Source organism: Dermacentor andersoni, chromosome 3 (genome assembly GCF_023375885.2).
Source record: "Dermacentor andersoni chromosome 3, qqDerAnde1_hic_scaffold, whole genome shotgun sequence".
NCBI classification, from domain to species: Eukaryota; Metazoa; Arthropoda; class Arachnida; order Ixodida; family Ixodidae; genus Dermacentor; species Dermacentor andersoni.
In genome coordinates, this window is record NC_092816.1 from 215,227,562 (window position 1) to 215,255,546 (window position 27,985).

The following is a 27,985-nucleotide window of genomic DNA, read 5'->3' on the forward strand; positions in this document are numbered from 1 at the left end:
TAATGGCCCTTGAAGGGTCCCCCAATATCCACATGTAGGCGGGACCAGGGTCTCTGTGGGAACGGCCAGGGGGTGATTTCCACACGACGCGAGGCTCGCTGATTCTCCTGGCAGCAGCTCTGCACCAAATGCGCGATGTCTTGGTCCAGGCCAGGCCACCAAACATGGGACCGGGCCACCATCTTAGTCTTTTCTATGCCTGGATGACCCGCGTGCAGCAACTGCAGAACCCTGGACCGGAGACTTTGTGGGATCACCACCCTCAAGCCCCACAGTAGGCAGCCCTGCTGCAAGCTCAGCTCAGCGGCCTTGTGGCTATAGGCCTGCTGCACCAATTCCTCTCCACGGGACACCGCCTTGACTACCTGAGACAGGACTGGGTCCCGGCTGGTCGCTTGAGATACCGCAGATCTGGAGAGCACCTCCGGGTATGCGTGTTCCAGCATGAACACTTCAGCAGGTTCTGGAACAGCATCAGGCACCTCTGGCAGGGGCAGGGGGCTCAGGGCATCAGCAGGTCCCAGGTCCTTTCCCGGACGGTAAACCAGCTGGTAGCTGTAAGCTGCCAGCCTCAAGGCCCAGCGTACCACTCGAGGCGATGCCTGCACAGGAACTGCCTTGTCAGGCCGCAGCAGCCCCAACAGCGGCTTGTGGTCTGTGACCGCCTCGAACTTCCGGCCCCAAAGGTACTGGTGGAAGCGTTCGACACCGAACATGAGGGCCAAAGGTTCCTTGTCCAGCTGGCTGTAACGTTGTTCTGCAGCATGAAGCCGTCGGGAAGCAAACGACACAGGGTGTTCCTGGCCATCTTTGTCCTGGTGTGCCAGGACGGCTCCCATACCGTATGGCGACGCATCTACGGTAAGGACTACAGGCTTAGCAGGATCGAAATGCACCAGCACTGGAGCCTTGGTGATTAGCTCCTTGCTGAGCTGGAAAGCCTGGTCCTGCTACTTCTTCCAGACCCATTGCTGACCATCTCGAAGCAGAAGATGGAGCGGCTGTAGATGCTGCGACAGGTTCGGCAGAAAACTCCTGTAGAAGTTGATGAGGCCCAGGTAGGTCTGAAGCTCCTTCTTGTTCTGGGGCTTAGGTGCCTTGAGCACCGCATCAACTTTGCGGGGAGCCGGGGCTAGGCCTGCCTGGGAAATGATATGTCCCGCTGTTTGGCCTCGGGTGTGTCGTTTGCCCGGAAGAACACCTGGACTTGCTCCTCGTAAATTTGCCAGGCGGACCCATCTCCCTCGAACGGCTCGAGCCTTCCGTACAGCGGCATGGCGACAGCAACGGGGGGCGGTGTTTCGCCGCTCGCGGCGGCGTGGGACGCTCCGTAGGTACTCGTCGCCAGCTTCGTCGCCAGAGTCACGAGGATCCCATCCTCGTCGCCAGTGTCACGATCCACCCCGGGTCGTGAACAAGGGAGGGCTTCTGGCACCCTCCGATAGCCGGACGCTCCGCAGCGTGGTGGTGCTGAATGATTACTGACCGGCGAGCTGCCGTGCTCGTCGGTGTTTATTGTGGTGCGGGTGACCACTGTTGCCTGCCGAGCTATAGCAGGCCGCCGAGCTTGGCGGGTGAACCAAGATTATGTCCGAGGGGGCGTCACCTACTTGCTACAGAAAGTCCCGCACTCACCAAACCTCGCAGCCAAGAATTCAGCGCAGTCGTTCCGCTGCAGGCAACCAGTCATCACACAGGGCTCGTTGCACTGCTCCCGGATGGTCGTTGTGCTGCTCAGCATAGTCAAACGCATATCTTCGCTGCTGGCCTCCGTTGTCGCGATCTCACCGCTGGCAGACAGTTGTTGGAATCTCAGCGCTGACGCCCGTTGTTGCAATCGGACCGCTGGCACGAGTTGTTGCATATGGGTAGCAAGCCCCAAGGGTAGCGTTGGCCTGGCGGCCTGGGGCACAACTGGAAGCATCCAAAGGTCCTGGCAAAGCATGAGTCGACTGCTAACAGAACAACTTGTTTATTCTAGCATCGCAAAAGAGCGGCCGGTCAGGTTGACCGAAGTGGAGAGACGGGAGAGCACGTAACGCAACGGAAGAAATCGGAGCTTCTCCCTTGGCGTCCGGGGGCAGCTGCTCTTATACTCTCGGAGTTGAGGGCAAGAAGGAACGCCTCGATAGAGGCGCACGTGACGGGGCACGGACACGCTGAGAGACAGGTTGAGACGAGTGCAGTGACGCATCCGCCGGGCCGGCGCCGGTCAGACCTCCTCGCTTCACACTTGGGGAGCTCCTCTCCCCGGCTGCCGCGCTTTGACAAGCGTGGGCACCAACATGCACACACACACGCACACTTGAAGACACGTGGCATTGAAACATGCCTGGACGCGCTTGGCGGGGAGGCGTATCGGCGGCGCTGAACGGGCCAAAATGTCCGCCGCTTTGAACGAAGCCCCGGCGTCCGTTGCATCCGCGCCGGCTATACCGCGCGTCGTAGGCGAAACGTAACACCGGTTTGTCCAATATATACCTTTCTGATATTAAGCGGTATCTCTTACACAACGCCAATGGCACATGTGATGTATGGCTTGGTATGTTTCTTTCTGCTGGCAGGTTTCCTTGGAGGTCCCAAAACCTGTGGGCCACACCCAGCATGTTTTCGGGGAGGAGAAAACACAAAAGGCACATCGTACCTTTTTGTCACATTCTTCAGGTTGTGTGCAACCCTGTGAACGCAGGGCACCACTACCGGCTTTCTTGTTGGTATAGCCTGCCGAGGCATTTTTCAACCCTTCTGTTTCTGAAGGAGGGCCTTCGACAGAGCAAGAATAGGTCTTCAGAATAAAATAAGAACAGTCAGAATAAACTTTAGTTATGGGTTAGCGCTAGTCCTGTGCTTCTGTGTCTATCTTCTATTGTGAAGGAGGGTCTCGGACCGAATAAGTCTTCAGAATAAAATAAGAACAGTCAGAATAAAATTTATTTGCGGGCTAGCGCTTGTCCTGTGCTTCTTTATATATATTCTATCCCGTCTTCTATTGCGCTTAGCAGTACTCATTTAGGTGAGAACAGATTATTGTTTCGCTCCTTCATATCAACTTTCCCTCCGAGCACTAAAACGCATTCGAAATATCAAGTCGAGTTGCACTTTCTAGCACCTGCAAACGATCGCATATTGACAGAACGAATGCATGTGTATATCACGGTAATGTGAACGGCAGCGCAAGTGCGGCGACCTTGACACAGGATGTTGATTTCTTCTACCTTAAGTTATGACGGTGCCGATGACGATATATCCTTGAATAAGACAGATTGTTGCTATTTTAACGTGATAGTGTTAAGAAGATCGTTTCGCAGAAAATGCGGTGTCGGCATCTGTTGACCGTGAGCGAAAATTTCCGATAAAGCCAATAAAAAATAGACAATAACCGAAAAATAATATTGCTAGCAGGGGATTCAACCCCAGAAACTACAACTTGCGAGACCAGCACGCTAGCCCGTCGGGCCACTGTCAGTCGATGGCGCGCACGCTCTTCAACGGGGTTTTATATGAAGAAGAGTTCGGACGCGGCACATGCGCGTACCTTCCATGCGAGTCCCGCCAACAACAGCCTCCGATGATTTCCGATGCAAACCTAGCAGGTTTACGCTATCGCATTCCGCTCTTCAAGGGAAGTTTAAACGTATTCAATTGTTGCGATAGCTGTGATACAGTCATCACGTTCATATTGACACAAAGATGTGGGTCTCCCGCACCGCAGAACGGCGCGCGCAAAGGTCGGCGCCATGAAAGACGATGAAGTGCGTAAGCTGCACGCTCTTCTTCTGGCCCGCCAATAAAAAGAAACGTCTCTTTTGTAACACTCCAACCTACGTTACAATATAAACGCTTTGTCACGCTCGCCTTCATACTCACCTCTACTAACACTAACGAGCCCTCACTCACATTCATACCATCATTCACACTAATATTCAGACTCACCTCTACTCAGAAGCACTCTCACATTCACACTAACCCGCACGCACTAACTCACGTTAACGCTCCCCTCCACTCACTCGCATTCACACTCACCTGCTACCACACTCGCGTTCACATGCAGCTCCCCACTAACTCCCAAACACTCACCACATTTACACTCATTTCCACTCACACTAGCAAGCACTCACTCAGGTTCGCACTCACCTCCACTCACTCATGTTCACACTCACCTGCACTCGCACTCACAGGCACTCACGTTCACACTCACCTCCGCTGACTCACGAGGACTGACTACGTCCAATTCACGACCACTCACACTCACTCATGTTCACACCCACCTGCAATCGCACTCACAATCACTTCCGCTCACACTTACAAGCACTCACTCTCGTTCACACTCACATCCACTCACATCACTCAGTCACGTTCCCACTCATCTTCACTCACTCATTTACACTCACTCGCACTCGCCCTTACCTCCACACAGACTCACTGGCACTCGCTCGCAATCGCACGCAATTTCACTGACACCCAGTCGCACTCACTCGCACTCACCTCCGCTCACACTCACTGGCACTCACTCGCACTCCCCGTCACTCAGACTCACTGGCACTCATTCACACTTGCACTCACCTCCGCTCACACTCGCAGTCGCTCACTCACACTTGCACTCTCCTTCGCTCACACTCACTGGTACTCAAACTCGCATTTACCTCCGCGCACACTCACTCGCACTCACCACCACTCACACTCAATGGCACTCACTCGCACTCGCACTCACCTCTACTCACACTCACTGGCACTCACTCACACCCGCGCACACCTCCGCTCAAACTCACTGGCGCTCACTCGTGCTGACTTTCGCGTACTCACTGCCACTCAGTCGCACTCGCACTCAACTCCACTCACTCGCACTCGACTTTGCTCACACTGACTGGGACTCACTCCCACTCGCACTAACCTCTGCTCACACCCACTTGCACTCGCTCACACTCACCTCCACTCACACTCACTGGTACTCACTCGCACTCAACCTCCGCTCACATTCACTGGCACTCACCTCCGCTCACCCTCACACTCACTTGCACTCACCTCCTCTCACACTCACTCGCACTCACGCCTTTGAAATGACTGCGTGTGAGTGAGAGTGAGTGCGCCGGCTAATTTAAAGAAGAGTGTCGACTTCGTGGCAGCCGACGAGCCCGTCGAGCTCGGTGGTTCTTTCTCTTCCGTTGTAGTTAGGTCTTGGCGAAGGATCACGCGCATACTTGTGGTTGGTACGTGGCGTCGTCGCGTCGTGGCAGCCGACGAGCCCGTCGAGCTCGGTGGTTCTTTCTCTTCCGTTGTAGTTAGGTCTTGGCGAAGGATCACGCGCATACTTGTGGTTGGTACGTGGCGTCGTCGCGTCGTTCCTTGACAACGTATTCTTGAATTCCAGGCTTCACCGGGATGGTAGCTGGTTGTTTCTGCGTCGTCAAAGTAGATCTTTAAGAGTAAAAGTGGGCGGTAGAGGAACTTCGTCATTTCCACGTGCACCAACCGCACCTCCATTGGTTGCTGCTTTCTGTTTCCCGGATAGAGGCTCACGGAAAAGCCACGGGCTGAGCCAGTGTTTGGTCGGCGGCTGAGGAGATAAATACCGTACTGGCGGCGGTGAACGCTAGAGACGGTGGGGTCTGAACTGTGTTTCGGCGATGTGATCGGCCATATAACAAGGCCGTTCGCCATGCTGTGCATGCCACATGTTGACAGCCAAGCCTCGTAGTCCCAAGTCATGTTATGGGCACCGATGGTTTACGTGGCCCTCTTCTCCGCAGTGGTAGCCGAGTGAGCGGTGGTCTGGAGCGCACCATTAATCTGTCATTCTTGGGTAGCTGCGCTGGGCGATGGGAGGGTGAGGTGGCGGGCGCAGCGGAGACCGACAGATTTGCGGCGGTACTGGGCCCTGGTGCGGTCTCGGAAGGGTAACGTGACTGTGGGCTACGGTGGCGTACGTCATCGCTTCCGGCTGAGGCTGCGGTAATTCGGGGACTCCAAGTGACTGCTGGACCTCCGCTTGGTCGATGCCAGCAAGGACGCTACTTGAGGCTGCGCTGAAAGGGAACAATTTCTTAAGCTCGTCCCGCACGACCGCTCTGATAGTTCCGCAAATGTCGTCGGTGTTGAGTGATTAAACTCTGGCGTAGTTGAGCTCGTACGGCGTTTTAATGATAAATTACGCATTTCCGTGTTTTGTCGATGCTGGTGACCTTGTGCATAAACTGTTCGATGCTCTTGGCTTCATATCATTGCAGGGAAAAGGTCTTGCTTTACACCACGCATGAGTAGGCGTACTTTCTTCTTTCGGACATATCGTGGTCGGCGTGGCGGAATAGACGAGTCATTTCTTACGTAAAGATAGCATAGTTCTAGTTATGTAGCTACAGTCGGGCTTCCACTAGAACATCGACCCTTTTTTTTTTCGGACGCCGCTCGTGACGGTTCTCAGCAAGTTACTTCAGAACAGGTCCCAGGGTGTAAGGGTCGACTCCGGGTCCTCGAGACAAGTCCAAGCGGCATCTACCAAGGAGAGGTAGACATGGCATAGCTTATCCTCAGAGGTCCCGATGATGAAGGCTCATATTCTTTCGAAACTCTCGAGTCAGGTTTCCGGATCGTCTGACGAAGCTTTACAAAAGGTATGTGGCTCCCTGGGTTGTTGAAGCACGATGGGGGACGCTGGGGCGGCCATTGTTTTTGTTGAATTGGCCACAACCTTCCTAGTCGTCTCAGCCAAACGTCCGTGCTCCGGGAGCTGTCGTTGCAGCTTGCGCCTACATCGCTAGTACTTGGCGACGTTGGGGTTGTCTTTGGAGCTCGGGCTTGGATCACGGCTTGTCGGCGGCGTCCAGTGAATGAACGCAAAGTACCGCCACCAGATCTTATGTAGTAGTGACGGTGAAGAAAGCAGCTAAACTGTGAACGACGAAACTTGCGTTTTATTGGGCGAACGTATGCCCTGAAACCGGCTACACTCAACACAACGATAGTGGCGGTCAACTGCGTGCGCTTTTTGTACATGAGTCATCGAAGTTTCTAGAGAAATTGATTGTGCCCTGCGTGTCTTCCAGAAAGTACTGCACAATTCGTGTCGTCCATACAATCAGATTACATAAAGTTTGGGGACAACAGGCAACGCATCGAACCATCGATAACATTCCATAAGTTCCAATCATGCAGGCGCGTCTTGCGCTGAGCGGTAACTTTGAGTTGTTAGTAGATGATGTGCAGTCCTGTAAAAAAGGATAACTAAGTATACGTGTCAATATCGCTGAATCTATCACCATTCACGTGAAGACTCAAATGAGGATGCTCGGAATCCCGTCGGAGCAGGGAGTGCATACAGTGAGAAGCCTGCTATATTTACTTTTTATTATATTTACTATATATAGTGTTTTATTATATTACTATATTTTTACAGTGAGAGGCCTACTACTTTTCCTGTATATTTACTTTTGCGCGACTGCTGATTATTTGCGTCTGAAAACATATTGTGCGAAGCATGCCTCCAGGCTAAATAGACTAATTTACTTAAAAAAAGTGTATTGCCAAGTAATAACGATTTGCAAATTTTCAGCGGGAAAACATAAAAAATGGTATCAGATGAATTCAATATTAGGTGTGAGACCTCTTTTCCTTCACCTGAATAAAATTTGTCTTTTTGTCTTGACGTAAGAAAACTGTTTTCCTAACCCGTCCTACAAAGCATGCTTGTGTGCCTTGAGAAAAAGTTCCGGAGTTGCCAGTGAATTCTTCTTCCGCGAGAAATAATCATAAGATTTTGTGTGCTACTGAAGCAGTCAGAACCTTTAAAAATAAATCTCATATGGTCCAGCACCACTACTGGGACAGTTAGCATGAATATAGCCTTCGTTTTCTTTTCCCGATAAATATTTTGTTGCCTGTCCAGAGAAGTGTCGCGTTCTTTTCTTGGTCTGTGCGTTAGTGGGCTGGTTCTTTATGATGCAGTGTTGATATCCAAAGTGGAACCACAGGCGTGATCGGCGTGAAAAGGTTGCGAGCTTAACTACGTTGTACGTCTGGGTAAGCCGTACTTGGCAGAATGGACATCGCAACCTAGATAGGGCCCACCACAGCTTTTGGGCGCAGAGCGTAATTTTGTACCTGAAGAAGGATAAGTTGAACATGAACGAGAGTACAGAGACTCTGAGTCCGAAAGGCTAAAAGAGCGAAGAGAATGCACCTGAAGTGGTACAACAAGAGGCATGAAATCACTTGAAAGAAATAAAAAAAAGAATGACAGAGAAAACTATTTTAGAAGTAGGAAATTGTGGATGCTATAGAAATGAGCACCTACCCTTTCTTGGCTGTGGGCAAGGGCTTCTTAGGAGGGTTCTGGGGTGGCTTCTTCCTAGCGGGTGACTCGTGGCCATCCGAGGTACGTGTCACGGACAAGTGGTCGACCACAGTGGAAGTCATCGCGGGAGAGGAACTCGACGTGGCTCCGCCACCTTCCAACCATATGCGTCGGCGCAAAAAGCGGGCGTACAAAAGCCGAGCAGGGCACAGCGGGTGTGGAAGGGCGCACACCGTCAGCACCAGCAACTGCAGTGAACAAGGCGACGTGGTGTAGATACTGGGAGCTACGATGTTCGTCAACCGCACGTAGCGATTCGGAGCTACAATCTCAATGAAAGGATGTGATGCATTACACGTTTTTGTCACACTCGCAATGCACGACGATTATTACGCCCTATTTTTAATTCTACCAACATTATCAGTCTAATAACATCATGTATGTGCGCTGATTTCTAACGACTATTGTAAGACTGAAGTACATGTGGCTGGGCTAGTCGGTTCCTATTGCTGAATAGACCATATATATATATATATATATATATATATATATATATATATATATATATATATATGATCGGTTGGCTCATACAAGGAAGGACGGATGGGCGCCTTTCCTTGTTCCCTTCCGTCCTTAATAGTTTGCGCCAAGCGATCATATTTGAGTAGATCGCCAAGTAGATCCACTCTACTCAGCCTCCACTCTACTCCACTCTACTCCACTCTACTCAGCTCCACTCTATCCACTCTACTCAGCTATTGCAATTCCCTGCAAAAATCGTCAAATGGGTGGTTTGGAACCTGGTTTCCTCCGCTCAGCCACCCGACAATCTACCCATTATACTATGAATGCCTGCCTATAATTCAAACACAACGCCCTTATTAGCTTCCCGTCAACATTACACCATCGTAGCTATGCTGTCGTCATTTATTCAGAATCACGCCGCGTTTTATCGGGATGTCATCGTCGTAATTGTGCAATTGTCATGTAGTGACCATAGATTCGTTGACCTGCTGCCATCATGACGCAGTCGTGGTTGTTCCATCATCTAGCTTTTTCTGCGCGTTATTTTTTTCTCTTCGCTGTCAGCTTTGTCTGCCGTTGTCTTCACGTCATCGTTTTGGTGCAGTCATAGTCACGCGATTATCGTCATACAGTCTTCATGTCGTTGTTATCGTGTCGCCGCCATCACGCTGTCGTCATGCCAACGGCATCATATCCAAATCATCATCGAATTGATGTCGCGCGCTGTCGTCATACCCCATTTGTGTCTCCATTGAGGGTATTCTATCGAAATCATGATGCCGTAATTGGGTAGTTATAATGCCACCGGTTTCATACCTTCGTCATCATGCAGTCATCAGTATGCATTCGTTATACTACAGTCGTGATGCTACTGTCATATAGTCGTCGCTCTGTCATCGTCGTCATACTGTCGTCTTCATCCCACTATTTTCACGCCGTCTACGTGATCATTTTAAATCATCATCTCACCGATTTGGTCAGTCAATTGACGACGTTCCTTTTTGTCATCGCATGGAAACTATGGTGTCGTCATTGACTCGTGAGCTCGTCATCCCACGGAAACTATGGTGTCGCCATACTGAGTCGCGATCATGCTACCACTGTCATGCATTCGTTATCATTGGAATGAATTCGTTGCCATTCGTATGCCCGAATGTCTTAGTTCTCGTACGAACGCATTTGTTGTTATAAATTTGTGGTCATGGGGGGGGGGGGGGGGGATTCATTGCTTCTTGATTGCGGTTTTCGTGTTTCTTGTGTCCTTGTCCTCCCAGCGCTGCTGCCTTAGTTGTCATGGTCGTCGTCTTGATACTGTCGTGGTCTTTCCATTGCCGTCATTGCAACTTCGTCATCCGTGGTTCTCGTTATGCCATTGTCGTCAGAGCAGTCCCAATGCCCTCATGCCGGAATAATCATTTCCAAATGGCATCTTCATGCCGGCTTCATCGTTCTATTGATGCCATCTTTTTTTAATTTGAACCTTTATTCATTAAAACATAAATTATGTACAAAACACTTTACAGATAGCTGCAAAGGTTAGTGGCCGGACCAATACAAAAATTCCAAGAAATTCAGCCGCAGAGCGCGAAGGGCTGAAGAACAATTGAGATGTATACAACACTATATTATTAATTTGTAATAGAACATGTTTAAGACATACACACTACGAATGCAAGACAAAATTATGACACAAAAAGAAAATTCACATAAGGGTTTCAGACAGAGTTTCATTATACTTGTAATGCACTTCAGTGAACATTTTAAGATTTCTCGCTGCTTTAACCTCTATGGAAAAGAGCTTAATTGGTGCCTCGTCGTTCCATAGCCGTCATCGTATCCTTATACAGTAGTCATGGAGCGGTTATGGTTATGGCCAACCATGGCAAACGAGTGTAATAGCCATTTGAGCCGACGCCGCAGAGTTTGTAGGATCTAACCTAAGCAATGCAAATCTCACAAGGACTGTTAGATATTCTAAATAAAGAATTGTTGAATATGTTGCTTGAAGGGCTATTGCAAAGGCCGACACTCATTGTCGGATTGTTCATCTGTAGAAATTTTAATTGTGCCTTCCGCACTCACTAGGAAAAAGCACGAGAATACTGATTGCTGAACAAGCCTGGTCATGAAAGCTAGTGCGCATTTACTTAGCTCTACGCGTTGATATTCATCACAGCTCCTCGATCTGTCATGACGAGAACACTTGCCAAGGTTGACGACTGGGCGTGTTGGTATAGCATATTAGAGGTTGGATTGCGCAACATTTTGACGAGACAGACAGAAAAGACACACACCACAGAGCGCTACTTGCAACTATCGTTTTATTCCCTTGTCAGTGAAATCGTGCCATCATAGCATTGCTGACAGCTTTTGCGGGCAAACGCGCAGGCTCACGGAGGCAGGTTATCCTTTCCATCTATTAGTATCTGTGGCACAATATTTTCTCAAGGAAATCGAAACCAGGGCACCGTTATCTGGGAAGGAGCCTTGTGGTCCAAGCACACGAGAAAATATAGTGGTGATGCCGTACATTCATTCGATCGCGCACCGAGTAAAGAAAATTGGTAAAAGATGCGAGGTAAAAGTGGTGTTTTCCCCACCGGAGAAATTTCTGAGCATGTGTGCAAAGGTTAACCCAGGTGCCACACAGAAACGAGGCTGCGAAACACAACACAAAAAGAAGTTCGTCGACTGCACTGAGAGAGTGGTATATTCCATTCCACTTCAGTGCGGCAGAAAGTACATCGGACAGACTGGACGATGTTTAAACGAAAGATTAAAGGAACATGATTATAGCGTTTCAAGAACAGTCGCCGGGCACCTTGGGATACATTGTAGAGATTGCGGATGTCGGCCATCATTCAAGAATTGTAAGATTGTGAGCAAAGATGGCAGCCAAATAACGCGGGAGATAATTGAAGCCGCTGAGATTGCGCGTTTGGGAAGTATGTGCGTGAGCACGCCCTCAGTATCCCTTAGTGCAAAGGAATTAGATTTCCTCACGCGAAAATCTGAAATTTCGTATCCTGGTATTATTTTGTGATGTCGAGTGCAGCAAAAACGATGACATGACAAAGCCGGCTTGGCATTGGCAGATGGCAATGTTTGTCAAAACTATTTTTGTTTTTTGCTTATTGGTTTTTTTTTGTCGCTACCGCCCTCCCCCCTGAGCATCTTCCTGTATTTATTCCACTGACAAGGGAATAAAACGATAGTTGCAAGTAGCGCTCTGTGGTGTGTGTCTCTTCTGTCTGTCTCGTCAAAATGTTGCGCAATACAACCTCTAAGACGAGAACACCATATTTGCATTTGTGTATGAAGCCTGTTATCGTGGCACAGAAGGGCAAAACACTGTTTAATATACTGTGTTTCGGTTCCTTGCGGATTAGGATATTGCACGGCATCCGACAGAAAGGCAACCTCACCGCACCTCAAACACGCCAACCGAACGTGCATGATATACAGTTTCACGCGCGCTGCCATATTGTCACGGCATAGTGACGATAGTTCCCTGTAGTGAACACCGTAGCAAAACTGTAAACAATGAATCTTTAGTGGGCGAACCTGTGCCCAGAAAAAGAGGCTACACTCAAAGTACAACGATAGCGGCGAACACAGTTGGCGATCGGCGAAAATTTGTTCTGCCTGCCAAGCGCGTCCGCTTTTATTCTTGAGTCATCGAAGGTTCCAGCATGTTCCAGAGTAATTCCTGGTACACCGCGTGTCTTCCAGAAAGTCGCACACAATTCGCGTCGCACATACAATCAGATTACACAAGTTTCGGTGTCAACAGACAGCAGATAGAACCGTTGATAATATTCGAGAAACTTCCGATTTATGTGGACGCGTCCCGCGCTGAGCGCTAACATTTGCTGTACGATGAAGAGCGATCACGCCAAAAAGGTGAACAAGTACAACGTGTCAATATCGCATAGGCAGTCGCGCCATCTATGAGTAGTCATCATGCTTGCCTGAGCGAACGCTGCATGTTTTAGACAAGGTATACACTCAACGGCAATTGCTGGTGATTTTCGTGCTTGAAAGATTAGATGGATGTGGCGTCTTCCAGGTGGGAACCATCCTATTAGACGTAACGAAGTGATTTAAATCGGCATAGTCGCAGTTTGTGCTGGCAGTGAAGTGGACGTAGCGCTCAGCGCTGATGTATGCAGGCCAGCATCAGCATCAGAGATAAGTTTTGTTATTTTAAGAATTCGTTTCACTAATGTGACCTTACTGCGACATTCTCATTGTAGTTATGTGTTCTGCTTTAGCAGCAATGAGTAGTTGTGAAACAAATGACGATTCGAATAGCGTGGGTAGTGTTCTGCTACGTAATAAGTACTGCTGCTTACTTTGGAAGGCGTTCAACGTATTTATTTTCTGTAGATACATTGCCTGACTACTTCGTTTGTTGGATGTGGTTTAGGCCTGCCAATAAACTACTGTTGGTTAGGAATAACGGCATATTGCGTAGCAGTGGCGTAGCCAGAAATTTCGTTCGGAGGCAGGGAGCTCACATTGGAGTTCGGCCTGCTCCCACAGAAATTGTCGTGAGATCAAATACATGAATAATAACTGCATTGACATTGCCAAAGATGCTGCAAACGAATTCTTGAAAGCTAGGCACTGTCAAGATAAGTAAAATATGTATTTTTTCATAAAAATATATTCTTGTGTCCCAAAAATTTTGCCATTAACTGATATCAAAGCTTCCGCGTTTTTTATCTATTTATTCAGTAAACAAAATATCACATCTTTCTAACCATATCAGTTCGAAACGAGCAAAGCAGTGCATGCCGCTGATATGATAAATGTAAAGGCCGTGAAATGAACGAATTGAGGACAAACATTTTAATCAAACATTGTCATTAAAGAACCTTTTTTTTACATTTTCTACATATGCAACGGCCAGCGGAAAAATCTCATTGGCGATGTCCTTCGTTCCAATGTATTGGACAGGAGCCGCTGCCACCGGTCCTGTATTGTAATTACACCGAAATTATAGTAGAAACAGAGATCACATATAAAAAGCAGGAGTTCTGTAAAATATACATTAGAAATGCGAAGATACCATGGAATACACAAACGCGAAGATACAGCTTGATAAAGAGCGGAAAGGTTCACTGGAAACAAAGTTCACTGCATGTATCCAAAAAACATCTCAACAACATATTTAAATATACGTATAAGTCTCCAATAAATCTATGCATCTAGGAAAAAGTCACTGTGTACAGGGTGTCTAAGCTAACTTTAGCCAGAGCTTCAAAATACGCCGATGCACTCTAAGACGACACGACCAAATGCATGTTGCTCACTTTTGTATGTAGTGTGTCAGGGTAATTTTTGTATTTTGCTTAATACGATTTTTTGTCAAGATTAATTAACTAATCTCTGAATAACGAAGCTTGGGAATAAATTGCAATTAGAAAGTTGCAGAGTGGTTTGCAAAACGTCCGAATAAACAGTTTCTGTCGTTCTATCTGTTAAGTATTAATGTATTTCAGCTTACTGATGATTTCGTGAATTACAGGACACCATGTGGCATTCTCGCTTGCACGACGTGATTGCAATGCCGTAGGCGCGCTGCCTCTTAAAAGGCGACAGGGCAGCGACGCAGGCGTTGGCTGCGCCGTTAGCTGCGCCGTTGACGCCAGCGATGAGCTTCCCTCGCGACGGTTTGTTATAGCGACAAGCAGACGCAGCGGTTATCGCTTGCGCTGCCGGAAGCAACAAGTCCGTCATTTCGCGTTAGCTGTAAGCAAATTGAACATCCCTAATTAAAAAGAAAACTCAGTTTTCAGAAGACTGAAAATGGTAGAATAAAACCATCCTAATTGTCCAGGCGCCGTCTTTCAGCGAATTTACGATAATTTTTCATGCACTTTCCCAGCAAGTGCTCGAAGAGGTCACCTTCAGCAGCTATACAGCACTGGGATCGTCCGAGAAGGGGTGTTACGCAGCGCCAATAAGCGACAGGACAAAAGAAGACACACAGGAACACACCGCTAACTTTTTACCCTCTTTGTCTTCTTTTTGTCTTCCTTTGTCCTCCTTTGTCCCGTCTTTTAATCGCGCTACCGTACACCCCTGCAAGATGCATTACCAACAAGCCCACATTGCAATCCTCGTGAACTTCACTTCTGAGAAGGCTTGCTCTCGCTGCCTTGAGCACCATCGGTTCAATTCTGTGGCAGACTTCAATTATCTTCTCCTGTAAGGCTTCTGGAGTCGTTTCCGTCGTGTATACGTGATCTTTAATGTAGCCCCACCAGAAAAAGTCAAGAAGGTTGAGGTCAGGTGACCTTGCCGGTCACAGGACAGGCCAGTTTCTCCCTATCCATTGCCCAGCGAAGGTAACATCAAGCCATCATCGTGCTTGACTGCAGCTGTGGGCTGGGGCCCCACAGCACTGATAACAGATTGCGTCAAGCCGGGCTAGTGGCACGTTGCAGCAAAAGTCTTCAACCAGCCCTTTGAGGAACTCACATACCTATTGCCGGTAAGAGCGTTGCTAAAGAAACACTGAGTCAATGAGTGTGCTGGGATATATTCAGCACCAAACGTCTTTCTTTTTAATTATGGGGTTTTGCGTGCCAAAACAACTTTGTTTATGAGGCACGCCGTCGTGGAGGACTCCGGAAATTTCGACCGCCGTGGGTTCTTTAACGTGCAACTAATTCTAAGTACACGGGTGTTTTCGCATTTCGCCCCCATCGAAATGCGGCCGTCGTGGCCGGGATTCGATCTTGCGACCTCGTTCTCAGCAGTCCAACACCATAGCCACTTAGCAACCACGGCGGGCACCAAACGTTAGAAGACCACTGATATTGGTGGCTGGATCTCCTAGCCAGTGGCAATTTTGCTCACTCCAATAGTGTGCGTTGTGGATATTGGTAATTTCGGGAAAAATCTCCTCGTCAGTCCAGAGTACCTTGATGAGAAAGTCAGAATCCTGTTCCTCCTGAACCAAATACAACTCGCAAAGTCGAGTCTCTTTTGGACATCGCTTGACTCGAGGCATTGATGCAACTGCAGATGACAGGGGTGCAGTCCAGCTGTATTCAAAATCCTCCAGGTAGTTGTGTTGGACACATTGAGCTGTGCGCCAGGCTGCGCGTGCAAGCGTGTGTATTAGCCGACATGAAAGACAAAACCTTGGCGCGAACCTCATTATTTTATGACTGAAGCTCTCTGCCTCTTTCTTGTGAAGCTTCTCGTTTGCTTCAGCGACTCGTAGGTGTTGAATATTGTCATCGGTCTCGGGCGCGTATCCGGGGACCAGATTCGAAATATTCTTTCAGGCTGCCGTCCCTGTCCGCTTGCAGCTCCTAGGACAGGGATCATGTATGCTTTTTCCTCGTTAGAAAAAGGCATCATGAAAATGCTCGTGCTTTAACAGCCGATGCACGATAGTCTGTTTATCGCTGTCTGGAACTACCACCTACCTCCACCACCACCACGTCCGTCAGTCGCTTTACACAGCGCAAGTGATAACGGTTGATAGCTTAAATTGAACAGCCATCGCTGGCGTCACTACCTGGTCGCTTTCTAAGCGGCAGCGCACTTATGACTTTTTGTGCGGAGAACGCTTGGGAGCAGTGCACTCACGACGGGCAAGCGGGCATGTCCCGTTGTGTTTGTTTGTTTTTATTTCACGGGCATCCGCAGTAAGCTGAAAAGCACCAATACTTAATAGATAGATAGACATAAACTGTTTATTCGGAAGATTTGCAAACCGCTCTACAAGTGTATCTGGATTTTTTCATAGCTTCGTTGCTTCAGAAGTTCGTTAATTAATCTTGACTAAATATCTAATGAAACAAAATAAATACAATAGCGTGACACACTGCATAGAAAAGTGAACAAGGTGCATTTGGTCGCGTCGTCTTAGAGTGCATCGGCATATTTTTAAACTCTGGCTAATGTTCGCTTAAACACCCTGTCTGGTGCGTCAAACAAGGAAGCTAAACTTGTTGCGCAATCACAGATTCAGAAAATCCCAAGCCCCCCCGCCCCACCTCCCTCCACTCGTTACGATGCATCGCGCGCGACGGAAGGCGACGCGCTTCCTCCCCGCTTTTCTCCGCTGCGCACACAAGACTGAGCCACCATCGTCGGCTCTCCCCATACCCCCCCCCCCCCCCCACGCTTTCACTCGCACGTAAGGCATGCGGCGCGCGGTGACGATGTTATCGCCCTTCGACTTCATACGGAACATGACGGCGGCGGCGACGAAAGGAATGCGCCTTGAGTGTCCATATAATCGCTCTCGCAATAATATAGTAAGGGTATCCGGCAGCTGAGGAGTCCTGTGGCCCATACATAACTTCCCGTAAAAGAAAAAGTAACAAAATTGAACTTGTACTATGCGACAATTCGCTGCGCCGCAACAATGACTTTCTTTTTTTTTTCTTTTGTGGGGCGGAGGCACCGAAATGAGAAAAAAACACAAAGTAAAGCATGTTGGCCAGAACCAAATGCCTACTTTGGGCACCTAATGTGGCTACCGAAGGAATATCGAAGAAAACGTGAGACGCACGGTCCACAGAGAACCATATGCGTGCTGCTCGTTATCCTACGCCAGCCAGACATCACACTTTCCAGAGAAGTTGCGATATCATCGAAATTAAGGTGACACCTTCAAGCGAGCGCGTTGAAATCCGTAGAGTCCCCGCAGTGGAGGCGGCGAGCGACCATTGCATCTTTTTCTCGTCTGCTAGCCAGAAAGCGTCCAAAACTCTGTGAGGCCAAAATGCACTCGGCCAGAGAAATAGAACGCTCACCGAAGTGCCCCGCGCGGTTGTCAGGGCAACACGTGAAAAACGCATGACCTCTGGCCGGCTCTGGTAGCCCGCGGGTAGTATGAACAAGAAAATTGCAGTGGCTCAATGTCTCCTCGCAATTAAAAGTCAAAGTAGAAAAAAATAAATAAGAAGGTCATTACCTTTGGTGGCTTTAGTGTCTTGACATGGATGCTTTGGCGCAGGTGAAAAAAATCTTTATATATTTTTCTGTAACATGACGGCACAAACGAACCATCAGAACGCTTCGTCTCTTCGGACCTCGCTGCGTGCTTCGTCTACTTGTCTGATAGTGTGTTCATTTGGCTTGTCTCGTTGTAAGGCCCGATGTCCGACTTTAGAAAAGCCAACGCGCCTTTGTCGTGAAATGTTTATAAGAACATTACACCCAGACTGATCTGGAATCAAAAATCTTAACCATGACTTTAGAAATGTCAGTGCACCTGTCGCATAAAAAGTTTATGTGATCTTTACGCCCATAAAATTACGGAATTTAAATCCATGCGTTGCGTAGATTCCGTGGCCTCCGCGAGAAGCCGCGACGAGCCTGCTCGCCATCAAAACGCCCTTGAGTACAGTAAGCTGATCGGTGTTTGGATGGGGCTCTTTGAGTTATGTGACTTCAGGTACATGGGCGTTGCCACGAAATCCAGCACGAGTTCGCAATGTTCCCGCCAAAGTGTCTTTTCAGGCGTGAAAAATACATTCTAGACAATATACACAATGATTTCCGGCGCCGGGGGTTCTTTTCGTCAGCGGTGCATGACAGGGCGGAAAATTTCGGGAGGCGGGAGGGGGGGGGGGGGGGGGTTAAGCCCCATAAGCTCTCCGCCCTGGCTACGCTGCTGCCGTATAAAACACTTCTGTACTGAAGGCACTGGGCAGTGGGCATAGTGCTTGTGAAAGTGAAGACGACGAGGATTACTGGCTTGCCTGTTTCGCCGTAGTACCGACCTGTTGGAGCCTACCGCTATAACCTATAAATAGTGCTGCTAGGCAAACACCCCGTTGTATTTGGTGGACGTGCTGGGTTTCTCTTCGACATCCTGGAACTCCGCAGTCGGATGCTACCACCAGCTCTTTCAATGGATGAACCGGGACCGTCCCAGGCTGCTGCTCCCGCGCCCCAGGCCATCGTTTGCTCTGGCGTCATCCGGCAGCGCGATCCGGCCATATTTAGCGGCACAGATGACCACGACCTGCAAGACTGGCTCCCCGAATATGACCGCGTAAGCGCCTATAACAAGTGGGACGACCGCGCCAAGCTCACAAATGTCATCTTTTACTTGACTGACGTGGCAAACCTATGGTTCCGCAATCATGAAGCCGATTTTACCACCTGGTCGGCTTTCACGACAACTTTGGCAGAGGTCTTCGGCCGTCCCGCAGTTCGCCGGCTTCGCGCTGAGCAGCGCTGGCAAACGAAATTGAACTTTCCGTAGACGGCGTCACCGTACACGCACTTATCGACACCGGAACCGCCGTTTCTATTATTAGTGAAAAGCTTTGCCGCAACTTGAACAAAGTGACCATTCCCCTTACCTCTCTTTCTCTGTATACGGCAACCTCACATCGCATTCAGCCTTCAGCGTCGTACACAGCCCGGGTCATCATTCAAGGCGTTATGTATGTTATCGAATTTCTCGTCCTTTCTCGTTCCTCGCACGACGTTATCCTTGGATGAAATTTCCAATCTATCAATCAAGCTCTTATCGACTGCGCTCGTGCCGAACTTACGTTATCAGTACCGTGCTTTCACCCTGACGACCATTATTTTCCTAAATTTGTTGTCGCCTCTGATACCAATATCACACCTTACTTCGCCGCACTGGTCCCTGTGTTATGTAACTCTGCTGCGAACTCAGTGTTCTCTTTACGCCGTCGGCCACTTGTGCGCGCCGCCGGAACTATCTGCTGCCGTTTGCTGTCGTCACTTTTTGCGAAGGTTCTGCTGCCCTTTACGTGTGCAATCCGTCCGCCTGCCCATCATCCGTACTCCGCAGCGAGTGCCTGGGTACCTCTGAACCTTTCGATTGCGTTCTCTCGGCCACCATGTTTGCCGATACGGTATCATTTCCGATTTGTGCCGTCACTCCTCCCGCCGTGACCGATGCCCCTGTAGACGTCTTCGCTCGTGCCGTCGACGCAGAAGTCACACCTGCGCAGCACACAGAAGTCATCAAGCTCCTCCAACGTTTTCGTGCCTCATTTGACATTGACCAACCATCCTTGGGTCGAGCGTCCGCAGTTCTTCACCGTATCGACGCCGGTTAACAAACACCATTGCGCCAGCGTCCATATCGTGTGTCTGCTGCTGAACGCCGTATCATCGACCAGCACGTTGACGACATGCAGAAGCATGACATTATCCAGCCATCTAACAGTCTCTGGGCATCTCCGGTTGTCCTCGTTAAAAAAAAAAAAAAAAGATGGCTCCATTCGGTGCTGCGTCGACTATCGCTGCCTTAACCGAATAACACGCAAAGATGTATATCCTCTGCCGCGCATCGACGATGCCTTGGACAGTCTGCAGGGAGTGGAATTCTTTACCTCGCTGGATCTGCGCTCCGGGTACTGGCAAGTGCCAATGGCCGAGGCCGATCGCCAAAAGACAGCCTTTGTAACACCTGATGAGCTATATGAATTTACCGTCATGCCGTTCGCCCTCTGCAACGCGCCTGCCACTTTCGAGCGAATGATGGACACCGTTCTTCGAGGGCTGAAGTGGAAAGCATGACTCTGTTATTTATATGACATTGTGGTTTTTTCCACCGACTTTGCGTCGCACCTCAGCCGCCTTGAGCAAGTCCTTGCGTGCCTCTCCTCTGCAGGCCTGCAACTAAATCTGAAGAAATGCCACTTCGGCGCTCGCACACTTACTATTCTTGGCCACGTAGTTTCAAAGGACGGTATCCTCCCGGGCCCCACGAAACTTCGCATCGTATCCAAGTTTCCTAAACCAATCACCATGAAAGACCTTCGCAGCTTCATCTGCCTTTGATCATATTTCCGACGATTTGTCCGTAACTTTGCCTCTATCATCGCCCCGTTGACGCAGCTTCTCACCGGAAGCTCTTATCTGTCAGCCTGGACCCTGGCAGGCGATGACGCATTCCAAGAACTGCGACGCGTTCTCACCTCTCCTCCAGTACTGCGATACTTCGATCCCTCTGCTCCAACTGAGCTCCATACAGACGCTAGCGGTGTTGGGCTCGCTGCTGTTCTTGCATAATGCAAGGACAGCTTCGAAGAGTACGTCGTCGCGTATGCAAGCCGCACCCTTACCAAAGCCGAGGCGAACTACTCGGTTACTAAGAAGGAATGTTTGGAGCTGGAAACTAGTCAAGCTGACTTGTCAGCTTTTTTTCCCGCACTCCCTCACTTCATGAGTGAATTAAAGATTATTATTCTTATTATTATCATTTGGCTATAGGTAAATTTCGTTCTTATGTGTACGGGCGTCCATTTGACATCGTGACCGACCATCATGCCCTATGCTGGTTATTTTCACTAAAAGATCCAACTGGCCGGCTCGCCCGTTGGGCATTGCGCCTGCAAGAGTACGACATCCGCGTTGTTTATCGCTCAGGCCGAAAGCATTCAGACGCAGACGCTATATCCCTGTCACGACTGCCCTCTGGTCCAATCCACTCGTCTATTTCCATCTGCAGAGCCTTCGCCGTCAATATTTCCGACATGCCATCAGAGCAGCGCAAGGACCCATGGATCGCTTCGCTTATTGACTTCCTGTCTAGACAGTCGCCAGCGCCGATCTCTCGGACGCTCCGTTATCAAGCCGTGCACTTCATCATTCGTGCACTTCATTATCAAGCCGTGCACTTCAAGCAGCCGCAAGTGGTTGCTTGTCATACCCCGACACCTCCGCTCCCACATCTACGCCACGTTCCACGACGACCCACAATGCGGCCACGCTGGTGTATTAAAGACATACTCTCGCCTCCAGCTTCGGTACTACTGGCGTGGTGTGTACCGCTTCGTTCGGCAGTATGTCCAGTCATGCCTCATATGCCAACGACGTAAGACGCCAACTCAACATGCCTCCGGCCCCTTGCAACCCTTACCATGCCCCGCACGCGCGTTCGACCACGCCGGCATTGACCTATACAGTCCGCTTCCCAACACTCCAAGCGGTAACCCCTGGGTTATTGTTGCTATCGGCCACCTTACGCGGTACATTGAAACTTCACCCCTTGCATCTGCCACAGCAAAAGACGTCGCCAATTTTATCCTTCAACACCTGATTTTACGCCATGGAGCACCTCGAGAATTACTGAGCGACCGTGGTCGCGTATTTCTCTCTGAAGTCATTTCAGCATTGCTGAGGGAGTGTCGCATCATTCACCGCACTACTACGGCATATCATCCTGAAACTAATGGGATGACTGAACGCTTCAACCGCACTCTTGGCGACATGTTGTCCACGTATATTTCATCTGACCACTCGAATTGGGATCCCATTCTGCCTGTCGTCATCTACTCTTACAACACCGCCATGCAAAGCACCACTGGGTTCACCCCTTTTTTTCTCCTTTACGGACACGGACCTTCATGTACTATAGACACGATTTTACATTACCGGCCGGATGCTTCGGAGTGGACGACTGTTTCTAGAGCGGCTGCTTACGCCGAAGAATGTCGCCAGCTCGCTCGTTCGTTCACATCCCAGGACCAGTGGCGCCAAAAGCATCGCCACGATTAATCCACTACGCTACGTGCTTTGCTCCTGGCTCGCTGGTCTGGTTGTGGGTGCCCTCTACCCCTCCAGGCCTTTCCTCCAAGCTGCTCTACAAGTACCACGGTCCTTATCGAGTACTGAAACAAACATCCGCGGTCAACTACCTCATCGAGCCAATCGAAACGCCTTGCGACCAGCGTCGTCGCGGCCAGGAAATTGCCCACGTTTTCCGGCTCAAGCAGTGTCAATACCCCCCTGTGTTCTCCTGTCCTTAGGTCGCCAGGATGGCGACTCTTTCGGCGGGGAGTGATTGTACTGAAGGCACTGGGTAGTGGGAATAGTGCTTGGAAAATGAAGACTACGAGAATTGCTGGCTTCCCCGTTTCGCCATGGTACCGACCTGTTTGAGCCTACCGCTACAACCTAGAACTAGTGCTACTAGGCAAACAACCCAGTTGTACTTCGTATAACCTTATGTAGCAGTTCCATTAAGTCATCCAAATTATGGTGTAGACCCCTCACACTCTAATGCATCCTCTGTGTAGCCATATTGGAAGTGTTGTGTGCGGTTTGTCAAGAGCGATAGATGAAGTTAGGTCATGATGCCTTTCCAGGCCCCGTGATACGAGATTTCGTTTTCTCACCGGCGCGCTCCACGGGGCTACGCCGTTCCGTCGGCGTCTGACACGCCGGAGTAGAGCAGGTTGCATCCATCGCATCTTAAAATACACTGAGAGACGAACGCTATGCGGTCACACTCTGGGGTTTTTAACGCAATAGCGTGAAGGCACGCGTGCAGCAGAAAATCCGGCATTGGATGTCGTTTCGCCAAAAAGATTTTCGAACCACACATACCCAGGCTCTCCATGTGGTGCAAGAAAGCTACTTAAGTAATTGACTTTCTCAAGCTACACTACGTAGACAAATTGTAAAGTACGATTTACACACAACCTACACACATTATACCGTCGGATTGTAATTTGACCATACGAGAAAACATGATTAGCGAAAACCCAAAGAAACCACTTTTCCAGCGTTTCTACCGTACATAGACCCGGCACGGCACCCGCCATTTGCGCGCTCCTGCGCGTGAGTACCTCGGAGGCCATGGAGTTGCGAGCCCGGTTCCTTGCAATACCTCCATATGGCGTTCGCCTCCGTCGCCTCACTTCCCACGCAAAAGGCCATCTTTCTACCGAAAATTTCTACCTATGTGAATTAGGCCTTCACATACAACACAACGAGAAGGCCACACGTACCCTACATATATGCTCCGCCAACAACTTACCCAAGTAACGCACATGATAAAGCGCATTACAAACCGCCTACAAGGACTCCAAGAAAAAGACGCACTGCAAATTGTGCAAGCCCTCATAATTAGCCGATTAACCTACCACCTCCCCTATCATAATCTTACTCAGACAGAGGTGCACCAGATGGACACCCTCCTCCGTACGGCACTAAAGGCAGCGTTGGGACTGCCCCAAAATTTGTCTACGCAGCTCCTGCTACGACTGGGGCCGCACAACACCATCAGCCAACTAGTCGAAGGTCATCTTAACAGCCAATTGCAACGTCTGCAACGAACAATGCAAGGATGCCACATTCTATCCCGGCTAGGATACTAAACACCAAGATAACCACAACAGGAAAACCGCACACTTCTTGCGCTTAGCATTTGCAACAAAATTCACGTGGCCCCAATTCACCGGAATATGCACCGCAACCCTAATAAAGGCCGAAGAAAGGCAAGAGCACAAGCCCTGGCTCGACTCTTTGGCGACGACACATCGAAAACACCGGTCCTACACACCGACATGGCCCGCTAGCCACGCAGACGTGCCATATATCTGGTCGTAATAGATATTACAGGCATTCTGCGGGCTTCGGCCACGCCCAACACTGTGGATAGCGGCATGGCGGAAGAGGCTGCTATCACCCTAGCCATCGTACATGCTTCAACCATGCCGGCACCGGATGGACCCATTACAGTGGTCACTGATTCACCGACCGCCTGCAGGACTTGGGCACAAGAGAGGGTGACACCCTACACACACCACATCCTTACATCATTACACCCCCCAGCGTTACACAGGGTGCGTATCTTCTGGAAACCTGGACACGCCTCCCTCCATGGTAATGAGTGCGCTAATGCGGTAGCCCGAGAGCTCGCTAACCTGTTGCCATTGGAAGAGCAGACGACGTATCAACAGGACCACTGAACTACACTGAAACTCTACAATATTACAGAGATACGAGGAGACACTTCCCTCCACCACATAATTCCCTTAACCGAGAAGATGCTGTCACGTCGCGACAGCTTCAAACTAATTCATTTCCCTGCTTCTTTTATCTTCACCTCCTCCACCCCACACAATATCCCTCATATTGTCCCTATTGTGCAGCAAAGCCCACAGTATAAAATTGCACTTGGGAGTGCCCACACCCACTGGGTTACTCCGCTATACCTTCACCTTCCCCCTGGGAGACTGTGCTGACCAGCTCAGACCCGCAAGAGCAGAGACAGCTGATCCGGCGGGCACGTGTAGTGGCGCGAGCCAATGGGGCCATGAACTAAGGCCTCCACCCTACGAGGAAGTCACCCAATCTCATTACAAATAAATGCTTTCTCGCTCTCTCTCTCTACCAGAAAGCCGGCCTTCGTGCATAGCGTTCGCGGGCAGCGTTTCTCGGTAAACATACATACGCTCCAGTTGCCGGGAAGCGCGAGAAGGAGTCAGGGATCCTTGAATAATATCGCGTTCCACCCTTAAGGGCTAAACTTAAGCGTCCTCCATCATTTTCCAGCATGTCTACACGGGCAGTGGCATTGGTACCGGCCGGACCAGAGGTCCGCTGGCCCTTCGTGGTAGGGTGCGGAACTACCCTGGCTGCTCCTTCCGGGGGCTTTGATGGCGTAACAACCGTCTCACTCCATGGGATTCGGGCCGCTGCCAAAGAATGTGGCGCTGCCCCCGGCGCGTGACATCATTGTAGGATGGATTAGACTGTTTGCGGACTGAAAAACGCATGCGCGGTTCGGCAAAGGAAATGTTTAGTTTCCCATTGACATTCGTATTTAATTTTCTTTCTTCCAAAACGGTCATGATCGTGAATAGGCGGGGTGATCTCCGTCACAGTTGGCTCAGTCGGTTGGGGAAGTGCCAATTTCAGAGCAATGGTCATTGTACGCACATTTTGTACAATTAAAGTGCCCACGACAGCTTTCCGACCCGCGGTCAAAACGCTGACACTTAAACCATCGGCGCGGATTTGGGTCTTACGGTTGTATACAAAGCTTTCAATAGCCAGTTTTAATTGACTCAGGGTGGTTGCTTGTTCCAAAGTTAATGATTACATGCTTGGTTGAAATTTCTTTGTCGTCGCGCTAAATATTCAGTGTTTGAACGTTTACCACGCTGCGCTCTTACCATCTCATCCATCGAACAGTTCGAATTCTCAGCGTTGAAGCAGGTCATCACAAATGACACGGCGCACAGTGTTCCTCAATTTGTATAAGCCTACTGAGACAGGAATGTCCTTTAAAGCCACCGGTTTTGACACCTTGCTGTACCGAAGCTTGTCGCACACTTCCAGAAGAAGGTCGCCACTTCCCTTCTGTTACTTGTAACAGAGCTGATTGGTTTTTAGGGAGTTTTGCGACAATAAATAGTTATATAATACGGACATCATGGAACATGTCATCTACTCGCAAATTATCAACTTCTTGGTCTCGAACGAATTTTTTCGTCCTTCACAGCGCAGGTTTCGTAAGGGCTTCTCTTTCTAAACCCAACTAGCAGTATTTTTTGACGCCTTGCACACTAATGTTGACTGTAACATGCAAACTGACTCAATTTTTTTATTTTGCATGAGCTTTTGACAAACTTCCTCACCGACGTCTGTTATAAAAATTTTCGAAGCTCAACCTACATTCTTATATTCCTAAAATGGATTGAAGAATTCCTAACTAATTGTTCTCCGTCGGTCTATCTTAACGGCCATCTGACCAAACCCCTCCCAGTCACCTCCGGCGTTCTACAAGGGTCTGTCCTTGGTGCCTTCCTATTCTTAATATATATTAATGGCTTACCCCTGCCTGTTTGTAGTAGTATTCAAATGTTCGCTGATGATTGTGTCATTTACAGTACCATTACTAGTTGTCATGACCAACATATCTCCCAGACAGATCTTAACAGCGTACTAAATTGGTGCAATGAATGGCTAATGCACCTCAATCCTACCAAATGTAAACTGATGTCTTCCTCCCGCCGTGAGAAACACTATCGCTTTATTAATTCAATTTCTAATACATCGATTGAACTAGTACAATCACATAAATATGTAGGAGTCACCCTCTCTTCCAATTTACCATGGTGCACCCATATTAGTAACATCATTTCAGCATCAAACAAAACACTCGGTTTTCTAAAGCACCAGCTTCGCCTTGCCCCACCACGTGTTTAACTGCTCGCGTATAAAGCCCTTGTAAGACCCAATTTAGTATATGCAGCTGCCATCTAGATTCGTCACTTGCAGCGCAAACATAGACGGAGGACAAAAAGGACGACGTAGACAAGCGCTGTCTGCCAACTGATTTTTATTTTTCAGAACCAAACATATATACCCTAAAACACCAAGACAAAAGCGCCCTCTAGAGGCAACACCCGACATGAGAATGCATTCAGAATTTTTACCTAAGATTTTTACCCAATTTTTGAGGAAACGACCATCTTGGCTAGGCATCCCAATGAAACTACTAGAATTATCATTGAAGCTGCAGCGATTGCCGATGACGACTCGGTTAGTAAGCCATCTATCGCACTAACAGAAAAAGAACTGGGTTTCCTGAGATCGCACATGCGCTCTCGTTCATCTTAGGTAAAATTCTGAATGCATTCTCATGTCGGGTGTTGCCTCTAGAGGGCGCTTTTGTCTTGGTGTTTTAGGGTATATATGTTTGGTTCTGAAAAATAAAAATCAGTTGGCAGACAGCGCTTGTCTACGTCGTCCTTTTTGTCCTCCGTCTATGTTTGCGCTGCAAGTGACGAGTTATACCATGGAATTCCAACTAGCCCGTAGTCAGACCTTGCCATCTAGAGCCCGTATCAAGCGTATCTAATGACAGCATCGGAAGCCCTTCAAAATTGTGCCGTCTGATTCATTCATCACTTACATTCATACGACGTCAGTGTTTCATCGTTGAAAGCACAATCCGAACTACCGTCCCTCTTCTATCGTCGCCGTATTGCTAGCCTTGTCTCTTTTCACAACTTTTTCTTCTCTCAATATATTACAGCCGCAGAAGGCATATTCTACCGCAGAAATCATCCGTTTCAAGTTGCCCGTCCGCCATCGTACACTATGACGTTTTCTGCTTCATTATTTTTAGAGCAGCTACAGTCTGGAACGGACTACCCTATTACATCGTCTCCATCGCTACATCATCTATTTTCCAAGAACGTGTAACTGAGCATCTTCAATGTTAAATAATCTTCGCGGTTTGTTTTGTGTTATTCAGAATATAGTCCCACCCCTTATTTAACGCCACCGGAAAGGGGGCTTTGAAGGAAATAAACTGAACTTACCTGAACTGAATAGCCTTCGTTTCATGCTAGATACGTATCACATGGTACTTGGAAAAAGTTATGGTTGGCTTTATGAAGTTAAAGG

At 49.0% G+C, this 27,985-nt stretch overlaps 1 protein-coding gene across 1 annotated transcript in view; it reads right to left on the bottom strand.

The window, feature by feature from the left end:
* The window catches only part of LOC126535853 (receptor expression-enhancing protein 5-like), a 182,022-nt gene that overhangs the window by 70,209 nt on the left and 83,828 nt on the right, over positions 1-27,985 (bottom strand). The window contains exon 4 of the mRNA XM_055073120.2: positions 8,288-8,535. Coding sequence (XP_054929095.2) covers positions 8,288-8,535 — 248 coding nt within the window. The remainder of the gene's footprint in view (positions 1-8,287; positions 8,536-27,985) is intronic.